At 41.0% G+C, this 16,592-nt stretch overlaps 2 protein-coding genes across 2 annotated transcripts in view; one reads left to right on the top strand and one right to left on the bottom strand.

Moving 5' to 3' along the window:
* Positions 1-3,409: 3,409 nt before the first annotated feature.
* On the top strand, positions 3,410-12,086 carry prr5l (proline rich 5 like; the record flags this gene model as incomplete). Its single annotated transcript, XM_083894330.1, has 8 exons — positions 3,410-3,528; positions 4,915-4,995; positions 6,078-6,126; positions 8,990-9,047; positions 9,516-9,607; positions 10,166-10,309; positions 10,634-10,760; positions 11,716-12,086. The coding sequence occupies 8 exons, from the start codon at positions 3,410-3,412 to the stop codon at positions 12,084-12,086; spliced, it is 1,041 nt and encodes a 346-aa protein (XP_083750456.1).
* A 1,886-nt stretch (positions 12,087-13,972) lies between these two features.
* Positions 13,973-16,592, bottom strand: part of gramd2ab (GRAM domain containing 2Ab) — a gene marked incomplete at both ends in the record, with an annotated part of 36,411 nt that continues 33,791 nt past the window's right edge. Inside the window, 3 exons of the mRNA XM_083893942.1 lie at positions 13,973-14,021; positions 14,794-14,895; positions 15,166-15,259. Of these exons, the coding sequence (XP_083750068.1) occupies positions 13,973-14,021; positions 14,794-14,895; positions 15,166-15,259 (245 nt within the window). The remainder of the gene's footprint in view (positions 14,022-14,793; positions 14,896-15,165; positions 15,260-16,592) is intronic.

Here is a 16,592-nt window from a genome sequence, read left to right as displayed (position 1 = left end):
TTTCTCTGAGGACTAAAGACTGAGGACTAAAGACTGAGGACTAAAGAGGATTGAGGACTAAAGACTGAGGACTAAAGAGGACTGACAAAGACTGAAGACAAAGCCCAACAAAGACCAAAGACCTGATGAGACAGATGAAACCACCTGACCTGAGAGTTTTTGAATAATAATAATAATGTGAAGGTAAAGGTTCTGTTCCTGACATACTGTACGTCAGGGGTCACCAACCTTTTTGAGACAGAGAGCTACCTTAAGGGTAAAAAATAATATGGAGGGCTACCATATTAACATTTTTTTGTTTGTTTACCATTTAAATGATTAATATTATGCATTCAACTGCATACACATTCATTCCAGTGCTTACTCCTAACGATTATCAGTTTTTATAAACAATATCAAAGATATTTTACTGAGCCATCATACGGATACATGCAAGTGAGGTGAAGTGAAGTGAGCCCGCGGGCACCGTATTGGCTGCCTGAGGGCTACCAGGTGCCCGCGGGCACCACGTTGGTGACCCCTGCTGTACGTTCTCAGGTCCTAAATATCACTGAGATAGTTGTTGTGAGACATGCACCTGCTGCTCAGCATGTCCTCAGCATGTCCTCAGCATGTCCTCAGCATGTCCTCAGCATGTCCTCCGTCTCTGATTCAGCAGCTGTGAAAACGTCTCTGTGAGACTGAAGGTGTGGACGACAGTGAACGTCTGCACTCTGTGTCTCTGAGAGTGAAACCAGGCTCTGTCAAAGAAAGCATTTCCTGTAACTAACGTACTGTCAAGAGTTGACTCATCTGTTTCCTGTCTCTGCATCGGTGTGGACGCATGTCCCTGTTCATGTCTCTTCTGTCCTCATAAGTCTTCTTCAGTCTTTGTCAGTCCTCATAAGTCTTCTTCAGACTGTTGTCTGTCCTCATAAGTCTTCTTCAGTCTTTGTCTGTCCTCATAAGTCTTCTTCAGTCTTTGTCTGTCCTCATAAGTCTTCTTCAAACTGTTGTCTGTCCTCATAATTCTTCTTCAGTCTTTGTCTGTCCTCCTAAGTCTTCTTCAGTCTTTGTCTGCCCTCATAAGTCTTCTTCAGTCTTTGTCTGCCCTCATAAGTCTTCTTGAGTCTTTGTCTGTCCTCATAAGTCTTCTTCAGTCTTTGTGTGTCCTCATAAGTCTTCTTCAAACTGTTGTCTGTCCTCATAAGTCTTCTTCAGTCTTTGTCTGTCCTCCTAAGTCTTCTTCAGTCTTTGTCTGTCCTCATAAGTCTTCTTCAGTCTTTGTCTGTCCTCATTAGTCTTCTTCAGTCTTTGTCTGTCCTCATAAGTCTTCTTCAGTCTTTGTCTGTCCTCATAAGTCTTCTTCAGACTGTGTGTCCTCATAAGTCTTCTTCAGTCTTTGTCTGTCATAAGTCTTCTTCAGACTGTTGTCTGTCCTCATAAGTCTTCTTTCGTCTTTGTCAGTCCTCATAAGTCTTCTTCAGACTGTCAGTCCTCATAATTCTTCTTCAGTCTTTGTCTGTCCTCATAAGTCTTCTTCAGTCTTTGTCTGTCCTCATAAGTCTTCTTCAGCCTTTGTCAGTCCTCATAAGTCTTCTTCAGACTGTTGTCTGTCCTCATAAGTCTTCTTCAGACTGTTGTCTGTCCTCATAAGTCTTCTTCAGTCTTTGTCTGTCCTCATAAGTCTTCTTCAGCCTTTGTCAGTCCTCATAAGTCTTCTTCAGACTGTTGTCTGTCCTCATAAGTCTTCTTCAGTCTTTGTCTGTCCTCATAAGTCTTCTTCAGTCTTTGTCTGTCCTCATAAGTCTTCTTCAGTCTTTGTCTTTCCTCATAAGTCTTCTTCAGACTGTTGTGTGTCCTCATAAGTCTTCTTCAGTCTTTGTCTGTCATAAGTCTTCTTCAGACTGTTGTCTGTCCTCATTAGTCTTCTTCCGTCTTTGTCAGTCCTCATAAGTCTTCTTCAGACTGTCAGTCCTCATAATTCTTCTTCAGTCTTTGTCTGTCCTCATAAGTCTTCTTCGGTCTTTGTCAGTCCTCATAAGTCTTCAGTCTAAGTCAGTCCTCATAAGTCTTCTTGAGTCTTTGTATGTCCTCATAAGTCTTCTTCGGCCTTTGTCAGTCCTCATAAGTCTTCTTCAATCTTTGTCTGTCCTCAAAAGTCTTCTTCAGTCTTTGTCTGTCCTCATAAGTCTTCTTCAGCCTTTGTCAGTCCTCATAAGTCTTCTTCAGACTGTTGTCTGTCCTCATAAGTCTTCTTCAGTCTTTGTCAGTCCTCATAAGTATTCTTCAGTCTTTGTATTTCCTCATTAGTCTTCTTTAGACTGTTGCGTGTCCTCATAAGTCTTCTTCAGTCTTTGTCTGTCCTCATAAGTCTTCTTCAGTCTTTGTCTGTCCTCATAAGTCTTCTTCAGTCTTTGTCAGTCCTCCTAAGTCTTCTTCAGCCTTTGTCAGTCCTCATAAGTCTTCTTCAGACTGTTGTCTGTCCTCATAAGTCTTCTTCAGACTGTTGTCTGTCCTCATAAGTCTTCTTCAGTCTTTGTCTGTCCTCATAAGTCTTCTTCAGCCTTTGTCAGTCCTCATAAGTCTTCTTCAGTCTTTGTCTGTCCTCATAAGTCTTCTTCAGCCTTTGTCAGTCCTCATAAGTCTTCTTCAGACTGTTGTCTGTCCTCATAAGTCTTCTTCAGTCTAAGTCAGTCCTCATAAGTCTTCTTGAGTCTTTGTATGTCCTCATAAGTCTTCTTCGGCCTTTGTCAGTCCTCATAAGTCTTCTTCAATCTTTGTCTGTCCTCATAAGTCTTCTTCAGTCTTTGTCTGTCCTCATAAGTCTTCTTCAGTCTTTGTCTGTCCTCATAAGTCTTCTTCAGCCTTTGTCAGTCCTCATAAGTCTTCTTCAGACTGTTGTCTGTCCTCATAAGTCTTCTTCAGTCTTTGTCAGTCCTCATAAGTATTCTTCAGTCTTTGTATTTCCTCATTAGTCTTCTTTAGACTGTTGCGTGTCCTCATAAGTCTTCTTCAGTCTTTGTCAGTCCTCCTAAGTCTTCTTCAATCTTTGTATGTCCTCATAAGTCTTCTTCAGTCTTTGTCTGTCCTCATAAGTCTTCTTCAGACTGTTGTGTGTCCTCATAGTCTTCTTCAGTCTTTGTCTGTCCTCATAAGTCTTCTTCAGTCTTTGTCTGTCCTCATAAGTCTTCTTCAGACTGTTGTCCTCGTCTGTCCCTGGCCAGTCTTTCTTCTGTCTCACCTGTCTTCAGTCTTCGTCACCTATGTCCTCTGTGGATGTAATCTGATTACCAGAGCAGTAATCTGATTACCAGAGGAGTAATCTGATTACCAGAGGAGTAATCCGACGTGTTCAGACACATTTTGACCTTTTGACGCAGCACTGACGTCTTTCTTTTTGTCCACAGGAGACGTGGTGCAGTGCACGATGGGATCTTTCCGGCGTCCCAGGCCGCGGTTCATGAGTTCTCCGGTTCTGTCGGACCTCGCCCGGTTCCACGCCAGCTCACCGTCTCTGCAGATCTCCAACACCAGCGTGTGGAACAGGTACAAAGTCGAGAGTATGAACCGTCCATGTCTTTTTAGGATTGAAGACGTTCTGGGACAGGTGTTAGACGTCAGAGACGTTAGATATGTCGGAAGAGTTTGGGCCAAGAAGGAATACCGAGCGTCTTTCCCTGCAGAGGTCATTTAATCCCATCTGGAGTGAAGGTTTAGAGGCCCGACCCAAATCTGATCACGCCAAGGACGCGTTGAGGACGCGATCGGTCCGACATAATCCCACAAACACAGAGGACAGATGTTATCAGTGTTTGTTATGAGTCCAAAGAGAGAAAAAAGTGCTGACTCATGTTTTCCAGAAGAACATCGGGCCATGCTCAACCTATATCTAAAGTCTTAGGGCAATCTGACTAACGCTCAGTGAGATATGTCTGTCACAGACAGACAGACGCAACTTGCGGAATCATTTCCTGAATTTCAAAAATTAAGTAAAATTATTCCTTAAGAGTTTTGCAAATATTTTCAACAGATCCTTGTTCAGGGCGATGCCGACTATTATGATGGTAAATTTAAAGTCATTCCGAGATACTTTTTGTTTTTTTGAAGAAACTCAGCTCACTGTCAAAGTGCATCAGAGCAAATGGATCATTTCCTGAATTTCAAGAATTCATTAAAATTATTCCTTTAAAGGTTTTCAAATATTTTCAACAGATCCTTGTTCAGGGTGATGCCGACTATTATGATGGTAAATTTCAAGTCATTCCGAGATACTTTTTGTTTTTTTGAAGAAACTCAGCTCACTGTCAAAGTGCATCAGGGCAAAGGGATCATTTTCTGAATTTCAAAAATTCATTAAAATTATTCCTTAAGAGGTTTGCAAATATTTTCAACTGATCCTTGTTCAGGGCGATGCCGACTATTATGATGGTTGATTTCAAGTCATTCCGAGATACTTTTTTTTTTTTGCAAGACTAAAGTCAGTTCACTGTCAAAGAGCATCAGGGCAAATGGATAATTTCCTGAATTTCAAAAATTCATTTAAATTATTCCTTAGAAGATTTGCGAATATTTTCAACAGTTCCTTGTTCAGGGTGAGTAGAAAACTACAAGAACTCTCAGTAGATTTTGAACTATAAGTTATGACTTTGACGTTGTTGGCTCAGATTCTTGTGTCAGACGCTCATGACTTCAGTGTCTCATGGAAAAACCTGGTCTCTCCCTTTAAACACAGTGAGTGTGAAGGTTAGAGACATGCTGCTGTCCTGTCCACCACAGCTCTGAGCAGGATGTATGGCAGGAAGTGGCAGTCGGGTCACTTCCTGTCAAACAGTGGAGTCACCCCCGGCATGTGGTGTTGTTGACTCACAGTATTTATTGAATGGTGTCAGAAAAACCCCTCTGAGCCTGTGTTTGTGTGTGTGTGTCCCTCAGCGTCCAATCAGCTGTGATCAAGGTGTTCCAGGGCGGAGCTCTGCAGAACAACGAGCTGTACACGCTCAACGAGAGCATCAGGTACGGGATTAGAAGGAGCTTTTGGGATTAGAAAGAGGTTTTGGGATTAGAAAGAGATTCTGGGATTATATATAGATTTTGGGATTATAAATAGATTTTGGAATTATAAATATATTTTGGGATTATACGTATATTTTGGAATTATAAATAGATTTTGGAATTATAAATAGATTTTCGGATTATAAATAGATTTTGGAATTATGTGTATATTTTGGGATTATAAATAGATTTTGGGATTATAAATAGATTTTGGGATTATAAATAGATTTTGGGATTATACGTTTATTTTGGGATTATAAATACATTTTGGAATTATAAATAGATTTTCGGATTATAAATAGATTTTGGGATTATAAATAGATTTTGGAATTATATGTATATTTTGGGATTATAAATAGATTTTGGGATTATAAATACATTTTGGGATTGTAAATAGATTTTGAAATTATAAATAGATTGTGGGATTATAAGTCAATTGTGGGATTATAAATACATTTTGATATTATAAATAGATTTTGGGATTATAAATAGATTTTGGGACATAAATAGATTTTGGATCTACTTATTCTAGTGCTAAAATTGTATTTGAATAATATTTATTGATCTGCTTTTCTTTTTAAAACTGTTAAACTTCACCTGTGAAGCAAACATTCGCAGTATTTCACAGTTATTAACTTCACAGTCACGTCTTCTGACGTTATTCACTGATCACAGAGTGAATGTTGTCAGTGTTTGCTGTGGTTTTATGATAACTCAGTACTCACTGGCTCCACATGCTTAAATACTCAATCAATAAATACATGTGAATACTCAGAATAAACACGATCTGATGGTTTAAGCAGGAAAACGATCATCAGACGGAGACAGAGGTGAAGGAACATGAAGCTTAGTGTCGCAGTGAGGAGAAACAGCTCTAACACAGTTATCCAGAAAACAGCTTTAAGTCACTGAGCTGTTTCCTGGAAAAGAAAAGGGAAGGAAACATGGCTCTGTCTTTCCTTCCTTCCTTCCTTCCTTCCTTCCTTCCTTCCTTCCTTCCTTCCTTCCTTCCTTCCTTGCTGAGCTCCTCTGTGTCCTCACAGGTGGCTCCTGAAAACAGAGATGGGCTCCTTCATCACAGACTACTTCCAGGTATTTTCACCTCTTACATCCTCCTCTTGTTGAGAGGTTCAGTTGTAAACCACTCACTCTCCCACACCAAAGCCCATAGAGAAAACCAGTGATTTTAGCTCACAGGGACACAGGAGCTGCTGGTCTACTGCTGCCTCGTGTGGTCACTTTGTGTCACTAAAATAAATCGTAACGAAGAATTTTGAACGCCGAAGTGACAAAATCAGTCATTGTAAGTTAGTGATGGAGGCAGCAGTGGATCAACAACTCCTGTGTTGCTGTGATGTTAAAATCACTGGTTTTCTCTATGGACTTTGGTGTGGGAGAGTGAGTGGTTTACAAACGTCACTTTTTACGCAAGGAAAAGTCTGTCTAACAGTGAAGATAAAGACATACGCGTGTGTAAGATGTCATAGACTTGTTTTAATGTTGATTTTCTTAAGTATAAAAGCCTCAAGGAAAAAGAAACTAAAGTTTATAAACCACTCACTCTTCCTGCACCAAAGCCCATAGAGAAAACCAGTGATTTTAACATCACAGAGACACAGGAGTTCACAGGAGTTGTTGATCCACTGCTGCCTCCATCACTGACTTACAACGACTGATTTTATAAATTCGGCTTTTGAAAAATGTCTTTTAGACTTAACTCAGTGACACAAAGTGACCACACGAGGCAGCAGTAGACCAGCAGCTCCTGTGTCCCTGTGATGTTAAAATCACTGATTTTCTCCATGGGCTTTGGTGTGGGAGAGTGAGTGGCTTACAAAAGTCTTCCTGGCTGTGAGATAAAGACGTGAACCCGGTGAGTTCTCGGTGCGTCGCCACATTTCACAGAAACCCGCGTCCAAACATCACGCACACGCGTGACGCGGCGGCAGCAACAGACGAGCTGAAGTCGGTTTCATCCGTGGGTGTAGTGATTAATCCTGATGTCAGATCACAGAAGGAGAAGCAGATGTTTGATATTCAACAGAATCGCAGACGTATTTTCTAAACGTGTTATAAACGCTGATCGGGTCACGTGACCGTGATCTGACAGACAGCAGCAGGTGTGGGTGCTGTGAGAGTAAAACCCACCAACGCGTCGTAAAAAACCTTCACGCGCTGATGGCGTGACGAAGATGACGATGATAACGGGCAGCTGTGAAGATCTCTATCTGTGTGTGTGTGTGTGTGTGTGTGTGTGGGTGGGGTCTTGTACTTGCGGCATACTGAGGACCAGTGAGGGTTGTTAACCAACAAAGTGAGGTCATTTTTACGGAGTGAGGACATTTTGGCCGGTCCTCACTTTGTTTTCATTGAAATCCCTTCCTTAGGTTGCTATAACATGCTATACTCAATTTTCTTTTTCACATTTTGGACGACATAGTATAGTATGACGTTTTTGTCATATTTTGGACCAAGAATTTTGGGTCAATTTTTTTTTTCAAATTTTTGCACGACAGTATAGTATGGCGTTTTTGTCAAATTTTGGACCAAAAATTTTTTTGTCAAAGATTTTTTCACATTTTGGACGACATTGTATAGTATGACGTTTTTGTTAAATTTTGGACCAAAAATGTTGGGTCAATTTTAAAAAAAATTTTTGGTCGACATGGTATAGTATGAAGTTTTTGTCAAATTCTGGACCAAAAATTTTGGGTCAATTTTTTTTTTCAAATTTTGGACGACATGGTATAGTATGAAGTTTTTGTCAAATTCTGGACCAAAAATTTTGGGTCAAATTTTTTTTTCAAATTTTGGACGACATAGTATAGTATGACGTTTTTGTTAAATTTTGGACCAAAAATGTTGGGTCAATTTTAAAAAATTTATTTGGTCGACATGGTATAGTATGAAGTTTTTGTCAAATTCTGGGTCCAATTTTTTTTTCAAATTTTGGACGACATAGTATAGTATGACGTTTTTGTCAAATTTTGGACCAAACATTTTTGGTCAAATTTCTTTTTAATTTTGGTCGACATAGTATTAGTATGATGTTTTTGTAAATTTTTGGACCAAAAATAAAAAAAAAATTTGAAAAAGTTTTCCAGCCCTTTTTGCTCTGGGGCTCCACCTGCAGACTTTTTATGGTACTGCAACCAGTAGTTCTATATAGATGTCATTCATGAAGTAGATATTTGTAATTGTGTTGATTTATAAAGTGGAAATGCTGGTCCTCACTTTGTCAGCAACCCAGTCCTCAGTATGCAGCAAGTACAAGAATGTGTGTGTGTGTGTGTGTGTGTGTGTGTGTGTCAGAGCACACAAGTGTGAGCTTGTCCGTAGCTGAGCTTCTGGATTTGGCCTGCTGTGGGTGGTCATGTGACGCAGTGTGAAATGTCCACCAGGAGCTTCTCTGTGTTGATCCGCCACCGCCGCCTCCTTGGTGCAGATTCACTGCAGTGACACAGAGTGACCACACGAGGCAGCAGTGGACCAGCAGCTCCTGTGTGTGTTTCAGTGTTCAGAGCTGACGCGTTCCTTCCTGTCCACATCCTGAGACAGACGGGTTTGCACAGTTTGAGCCGCTTCCTGTCGCGGTGACCTCTGCCCTCCTCGTCACGCGTGACATCACTTCCTGTTTATACACTTTTCATACCGGACAAATGCATGTGTCGACCTCACGGTGGCGCTGCGTTAACCGTCGTCAGAAACCAAAGTTATTCCATCTTTTTAAGCACATGATACACAGTTATTGCACAGTTATTACACAGTTATTACACAGTTAGAGGTCACCTCTATTTACAGATTAGATAATAATAAAAACGGTAAATTAGGGCTGTAATTATTCATGGATTCATTTTAATAATATGTGAGTATTTCCTGGTTTCTTTGCTCCACATAACAAACAAATCATAAACTTTTTTTTAAATGTAATGTTGACACATTGACTTTGTTTCAGAACCAGCTGCTGACCCGAGGTCTGTCTGAAGTCCTCGACCAGATTATCGTTCACTCTGGTGAGAAACACTCTGCACTCTTTTTATTTACTTCAGTGACGGAACCTGCTGTTTTTACTTAGTCTAAAATGTACTTATAATCCCAAAATCCTCTTATTATTAAAAAATCTACTTCCCAAAATGTACTTATAATTCCAAACTGTATTTATAATCCGATAATGTATTTATAATCCCAAAATGAATTTATAATCCCAAAATCTACTTATAGTTCCAAAAAGTACTTCTAATCCCAAAATGTACTTCTAATCCCCAAATCTATTTATAATCCCAAAATGTATTTATAATCCCAAAATCTTCTTATAATTAAAAAATAGATTTATAATCCCAAAATAGATTTATAATCCCAAAATATATTTATAATCCCAAAATGTATTTATAATCCCAAAATGTACTTATAGTTCCAAAAAGTACTTCTAATCCCAAAATTGATTTATAATCCCAAAATCTATTTATGTTTTTCCTCGTTAGGAGACGATCAGCTGGTTGTCCTCGCAGACCTGTGGGACAGATTCTTCACAGAGACACTCCCCACCCTGCAGGCCATCTTCTACCCTGTCCAAGTACGCACACACACACACACACACACACACACACACACACACACACACACACACACACACACACACACACACACTATATATATATATATATATATATATATATATATATATATATGTAAATAATGAAAAAAAAAAAAAAAGTGACATCGATTTGATTTGGTTTTCCAACTTCACTGAAGTTTGTAAACCACTCACTCTCCCTGCACCAAAGTCCATAGAGTAAACCAGTGATTTTAACATCACAGCAACACAGGAGTTCACAGGAGTTGTTGATCCACTGCTGCCTCCATCACTGACTTACAATGACTGATTTTGTCAATTCGGCTTTTGAAAATCTTCATTTAGATTAACTTCAATTACACAAAGTGACCACACGAGGCAGCAGAGGACCAGCAGCTCCTGTGTCCCTGTGAGCTAAAATCACTGGTTTTCTCTATGGGCTTTGGTGCAGGTGTAACATGTGTGTGTGTGTAAATATAGTGTGTGCTTCACATCACCTAATCTCTGTCTGAGTGGATTAACCTGCTGAGTGTTGTGTTGTTGTTGTGTTGTGTTCAGGGTCAGGAGCTCACCGTCAGACAGATGGCGCTTCTGGCCTTCAGAGACTTGGTGCTGCTGAAGCTCCACCTGGAGGAGACTCTGGGTACTGCAGCTGCTGCCTCCATCCCCCCACCTGTTACACAGATGCTGCTGGTGCTGCAGGTACACACACACACACACACACACACACACACACACACACACACACACACACACACACACACACACACACACACACACACACACACACACACACACACACGACGCACTGGTGAACCTCGTCCCTGATTGGACAGAAGACCTAAGGTTTTATTGTAATGTAATGACAAGTGTGGTCTCTGTCCTCTCTGTCTCTGTCTCTGTCTCTGTCTCTGTCCTCTCTGTCTGTCCTCTCTGTCCTCTCTGTCCTCTCTGTCTCTGTCTCTCTGTCCTCTCTGTCCTCTCTGTCTCTGTCTCTCTGTCCTCTCTGTCCTCTCTGTCCCTCAGAGCGTCCATGAGTCCAGCGTCCCCAGTCTGGAGTATTATCAGCTGGAGCGTCTGGTGTCCATCGCCGTGTCTCCGTACATCAGCAACGCTCTGCACAACAACAACAACAACAAGCAGCTGCTGTCAGGTGTGAACGTGTGACGCGAACACTGACTCTAACGTTGATGCTAATGTTGATGCTAACACTGACGCTTACACTGATGCTAATACTGACCCTAACACTGATGCTTATGCTTACACTGACGCTAATAATGGTGCTAATACTGACCCTAACACTGACGCTTACACTGATGCTAACACTGATGCTAATACTGACCCTTACACTGACGATTACACTTACACTGACGTAAACACTGACGCTTACACTGATGCTAACTATGATGCTAATACTGAACCTAACACTGATGCTTACACTGATGCTAACACTGACCTTAACACTGACGCTAACAATGATGCTAATACTGACCTTAACACTGACGCTCACACTGATGCTAACACTGACCTTAACACTGACGCTAACAATGATGCTAATACTGACTCCAACACTGACACTTACACTGATGCTAACACTGACGCTAACACTGAAGCTTACACTGACCCTACCATTGACGCTAACACTGACCCTAACACTGATGCAAAAACTGAGGCTAACACTGATGCTAATACTGACCCTAACAATGACGCTTACACTTACACTAACACTGAAGCTAACACTGACCCTAACACTAAAGCTAACACTGACGCTAACACTGACGCTAACACTGACACCTGTTCAGAGGTCAAATGTCAGGATGGGGAAGGGGTTGAATCCTCGAAGCAGGTTAGCCGCTTAGTTAGCATCAGAGTTAACCAGGTCACACACACACACACACTAATCACCTGCGACAACAACTACACACCTGTGACAAACGACAACAAAACTGTGACGCCTCACAGAGAGATGTTTAAAATCGTGCGATGACTGCACACCTGGAGCGTTTACAGGTGAACCCTGGTGTTTCCTGCTCAGCGCCTCAGTGTTGTTGATGCTTAGCCGCGTGGCTAACAGAAGCTAAAGCCTTTGTGATTCTCTCCTCGTCCAGATTCCCGGCTTCTGCGGTCGTCGGGCTCGTCGCTAGGCAACCAGCCGGAGATCACCGTCACTCAGCACCACGGCTCCTGCGACTCCTCGTCTCTGGCTCCGCTGGTGGAGCAGGAGGGCGAGGCCTACCTGGAGAAGGTTGGGGGCGTGCGGCGCCACACGGTGGCCAACGCCCACTCCGACGTGCGCCTGCTGTCGGCGTCCGGCAGGATGCATGCTGGGACGGACGGGGACGTCGGGCTGAAAGGCGGGCACGGGGCGTTGGCGTTTTTGGTAGGGGGCGGGCCAGCGAGTCCCAGGCCTTTCTCCAGCCAACCAGACATGGTGGAGTCTCCAAGGGGCGGAGTTATGGACCTAACAGCTAACAGCTAGCTAGACACGTAGAGGTTACAAAGCAAAGTTTACAGGGCACTTCCTGTTTCGCGGCGAACGGTCAAAATTCGTGCTTTTTGATTCTTTGGATAACTTGTGTTGTGTGTCCATCACAAGTTGACGCGTTTTTATATGTTGGTACAATTATCGCGCTCAGACGAGTAAATCGCCACGATGGACGACCAATTCGCAATGGCCGACTTCCTGTTGAGTTGAGGTCACTCTGGTACCGAAAACTGGCTCGGATCGTGCCGGTTATTTTGGTACTGTTCCCAATGGAAATGCAAAAAAATATGTACTGAACTGAACTGAACTGAACTGAACTGAACTGAACCGTTCCGCTCACTGTTTTTTCTCTATGGGCTTTGGTGTGGGAGAGTGAGTGGTTTACAAACTGTCTAACAGTGAAGATAAAGACGTGACCATGTGACGTAGATATCGTGACGTCAGGCAATAAAGTCTTTATACTTTGTTGTAACGTACTGTAGTGTTTGTTTGTACTGCGTATATTTCTGTATTTACTAAATAAACGACATACTTTTACTGTGAAACACGTTCTCTGTGCAACTTTAACCCCGTTTTTTTTGTTTCTATCGATTCAGACGATAGTGATTTAATAAAAATACCCGTGCGAGTGACGGGAGGAGAGAAACTGTCAGACAGCAGCAGGAAAAGAGATGTTTGTGAGGGAGAACGTCTGCAGGAGACGAGTGACGGAGCTGGAGCAGCAGAAGAGGAGGGAGACGGAGGAGTGGCTGAGGAAGGAGGACGTTTGGAAGACGGAGGAACGATGGGAGAAGAAGCTCATCTGTGAACTTCAGCAAAAAGTGAACCAGCTCACATACCAGCTCTGGACCTGAGACCTTTACTCCTGACTTTAGCCACTTCCTGTCCCACTTCCTGTCCCACTTCCTGTCCCGTCCCCTCCACCATCACCATCTGAAGTCATGAAATGTTGAACAGAAACACAGTTTTATGTGTGAGTTTTATTTGAATTGCCTAAATATAAGTGATGTAATAAATATTCATTTAAATCACATCCGCGTCTGTGTGTGTTGGAAATAAAGAGTTTAATTGTTTATTTTAAAGGTACCGTTGGATGCTATTTGTGTTTAATGTCACAGATTTAAGGTCATTGAGTCACAAACAAACCAAAGGTCAAAGGTCAAAGGTCTTTCCTGGTGAAGCCACAAGAAAACAATCGGACACCATTTTAACTTTAATACTTGAGTGTTTTTATTCGGAATGATTTGAAACAGTCTGTGTTTTATTAAAGGGCCAGTTCAGATGGTTTGTCCTGGGTCAGCTCTTCAAATTACAAATACTTTTTTTTACCGTACGTATCTGTACTTCACCGTCTTATTTATGTTTCGAGTAACTTGTACTTTTACTCGGGTAAAAACTCTCTTCCTTCGCGCTCAAATACAGACGTTTGTCATTTTTTAAACGCACACGCTCGGGTAACGGGAAACATCGATGTTACGTCAAAAATAGTTACGAAAAAGGCCGTACAATGTTACAAAAAACGTCACAAAAATAGACGAGTCCCTGCGCTTTGGGGGCGGAGTTTAGAAAAGAGGGGCGGATGAGAGGAGGTGGGATGTAGACGTAATCCCGTCAGTCATCAGTGGCTCCGCCCACACAGTGAGAGAGCGTCGCGCTCGCGACGGATCCGCGTCCCGACGATGACCGTCGAGACAAACACAGGCCAGAGGTCAGAGGTCAGAGGTCAGTCTACGGCTTGTGTTGACTACTGTGACGTCTCTACCGTCACCTAGCCGTCGCCTCTCACCACCCGGCACCGCCGCCGCCGCCGCCCCCTAATGGCCAGTCTACTGAAGTGCAGATTCAGCTTCTTTTTTTCCGTCGACTGAGTAGATTCAGGGTCAGGTTCCTGTCCTCTGATTGGCCAGCCAGCACGGCAACTCCCCACACCTGGAACATCAGCAGCACGTCAGTTTAAATGCACGACGTCGATAAAGGGACAGTTCAGGGTTTTTGTTCTGAAGTGTAGCTGTGTAGAGTTTCCATTTAAGTCACTAACTCTACTCGACTCAGTCACGCTGCTTTCCGTGACTTCATAGCTCCTCCTTAAAGGGGGCAGAGTGTGTGGACCCGTAGGTTTTACCTGTCTCTGTGTGGGCTGGCTGCTATTTCAGAATTTTTTTTTTCCCCAAAAAGTGTTTTTTTCCATGTTTTTTTTCTCCCCCAATTTTTTTCCCAAATGTTTTTTTCAACAAACTTTTTTTCCCAAAAACTTTTCCCCATTTTTTTCTAAAAAAAAAAGATTTCTTACGAAAACTTTTTTTTCAAAGAACTGTTTAAAAATGCTATTTTCCGAAAACGTTTTTTCAAACGTCAAATTCTTTTTCACATTCTTTTTCCAATTTTTCAAAAAAAAAAAAAATTTCAAAATTAATTTTTTCTAATTTTTTTATTCTAAAAATATTTTTTTCCCCAAAATATTTTTTTCCCAAAAAACTTTCCCTGAATTTTCATTCAGAAAGATTTTTTTCCAGAAAGTTTTTTTACACCTGGAATTTCAGCAGCACGTCAGTTTAAATGTTCAGTTTAGATTTAACAGTTCAGTCTCTTTTTCTGAAGTGTAGCTGTGTAGAGTTTCTATTATCGACTGAGTCGCGCTGCTTTTCGTGACTTCATAGCTCCTCCTTAAAGTGGGCGGAGTTTGTGGACCCATGTGTTTTACCTGTCTCTCAGTGTGGGCTGGCTGCTCAGGAAGCTTAGCTGCTGCTCCAGGCGACAAACTCTGAAGGCCAGGTAACAGGAGGACAGGACGAGCAGGAAGACACTGAGACACACCATTACATTACGTTATTATTATACATTCGTTATCTTTAATCCCAGATTTCTATTTCTGTATTCCCAGAAGCCAGAATTCTCACTCGGAAGTCTTATTTTTTCCCTCACAATTCCAACTTTAATCCGAGTATTCTGATTATTATTTCTTTTAAATGTAATTTAATTTGAGACTATATCATTTACCAACTGTGGGGGGAACCAGAGAGCAAATCCAACACTGTGTTACTTTAAAGATCGTCAGAGTTGTGACAGGACTCACAGGAGGATGAAGAGTTTCAGCAGCTGATATTCCAACTGACCCAGTTCAGGGACTGGTTCTGTCAGCAGGATCTTTTCTGTCTCCAGACTGATGTCTGAACACACAAACACACAAACAAACACACAAACAAACACAAAAACATGGTTTAGAACATCACTGTGTCCACTTCTGAGAATTTACAGTCACTCTTGATTGACAGGGTTAATCCTAGTTCAGGGGGCATTTCCAGAGTAAAAAACGTACTGGAGTGAATTGCATTCAGGGATCTCTTGGCCAACGTATGGCGTTAAAGTCAAATTTTGGACCAAAAAACTTTTCAAAAAATGTTTTTCCAGTTTGGGACGACATAGTATAGTATGTCGTTTTTGTCAAATTTTGGGCCAAATTTTTTTTTCCAAATAAATGGTCAAATCTTTCTCTAAATACTGTAGTATACTGTTTTTGTCAAATTTTGGACGACGTATGACGTTTTTGTCAAATTTTGGACCAAAAAACTTTTCAATTTTTTTTTTCATTTTTGGACGACACAGTATAGTATGTCGTTTTTGTCAAATTTTGGACTAAATTTTTTTTCTCCAAAAATGGTCACATTTTGGAGACATAATATAGTATAACGTACTACATAGTATAGTATGACGTTTTTGTCAAGTTTTGGACCAAAAAAACGTTTTTCAAAAAAATGGTCAGATTCTGGACGACATAGTATAGTATGACGTTTTTGTCAAGTTTTGGACCATAAAAACGTTTTTCAAAAAAATGGTGAGATTCTGGACGACATAGTATAGTATGTCGTTTTTGTCAAATTTTGGACCAAATTTTTTTTCTCCAAAAATGGTCACATTTTGGAGACATAATATAGTATAACGTACTACATAGTATAGTATGACGTTTTTGTCAAGTTTTGGACCAAAAAAACGTTTTTCAAAAAAATGGTCATACTGGACGACATAGTATAGTATGTCGTTTTTGTCAAATTTTGGACCAAATTTTTTTTCTCCAAAAATGGTCACATTTTGGAGACATAATATAGTATAACGTACTACATAATATAGTATGACGTTTTTGTCAAGTTTTGGACCAAAAAAACGTTTTTCAAAAAAATGGTCAGATTCTGGACGACATAGTATAGTATGTCGTTTTTGTCAAATTTTGGACCAAATTTTTTTTCTCCAAAAATGGTCACATTTTGGAGACATAATATAGTATAACGTACTACATAGTATAGTATGACGTTTTTGTCAAGTTTTGGACCAAAAAAAGTTTTTCAAAAAAATGGTCAGATTCTGGACGACATAGTATAGTATGTCGTTTTTGTCAAATTTTGGACCAAATTTTTTTTCTCCAAAAATGGTCACATTTTGGAGACATAATATAGTATAACGTACTACATAGTATAGTATGACGTTTTTGTCAAGTTTTGGACCAAA

The sequence above is a fragment of the Microchirus variegatus genome, assembly GCF_963457635.1.
Source record: "Microchirus variegatus genome assembly, chromosome: 8".
Lineage (NCBI taxonomy): Eukaryota > Metazoa > Chordata > Actinopteri > Pleuronectiformes > Soleidae > Microchirus > Microchirus variegatus.
Note: the sequence above shows the minus strand (reverse complement) of the source record. Positions and strands in the feature narration are given on the sequence as shown.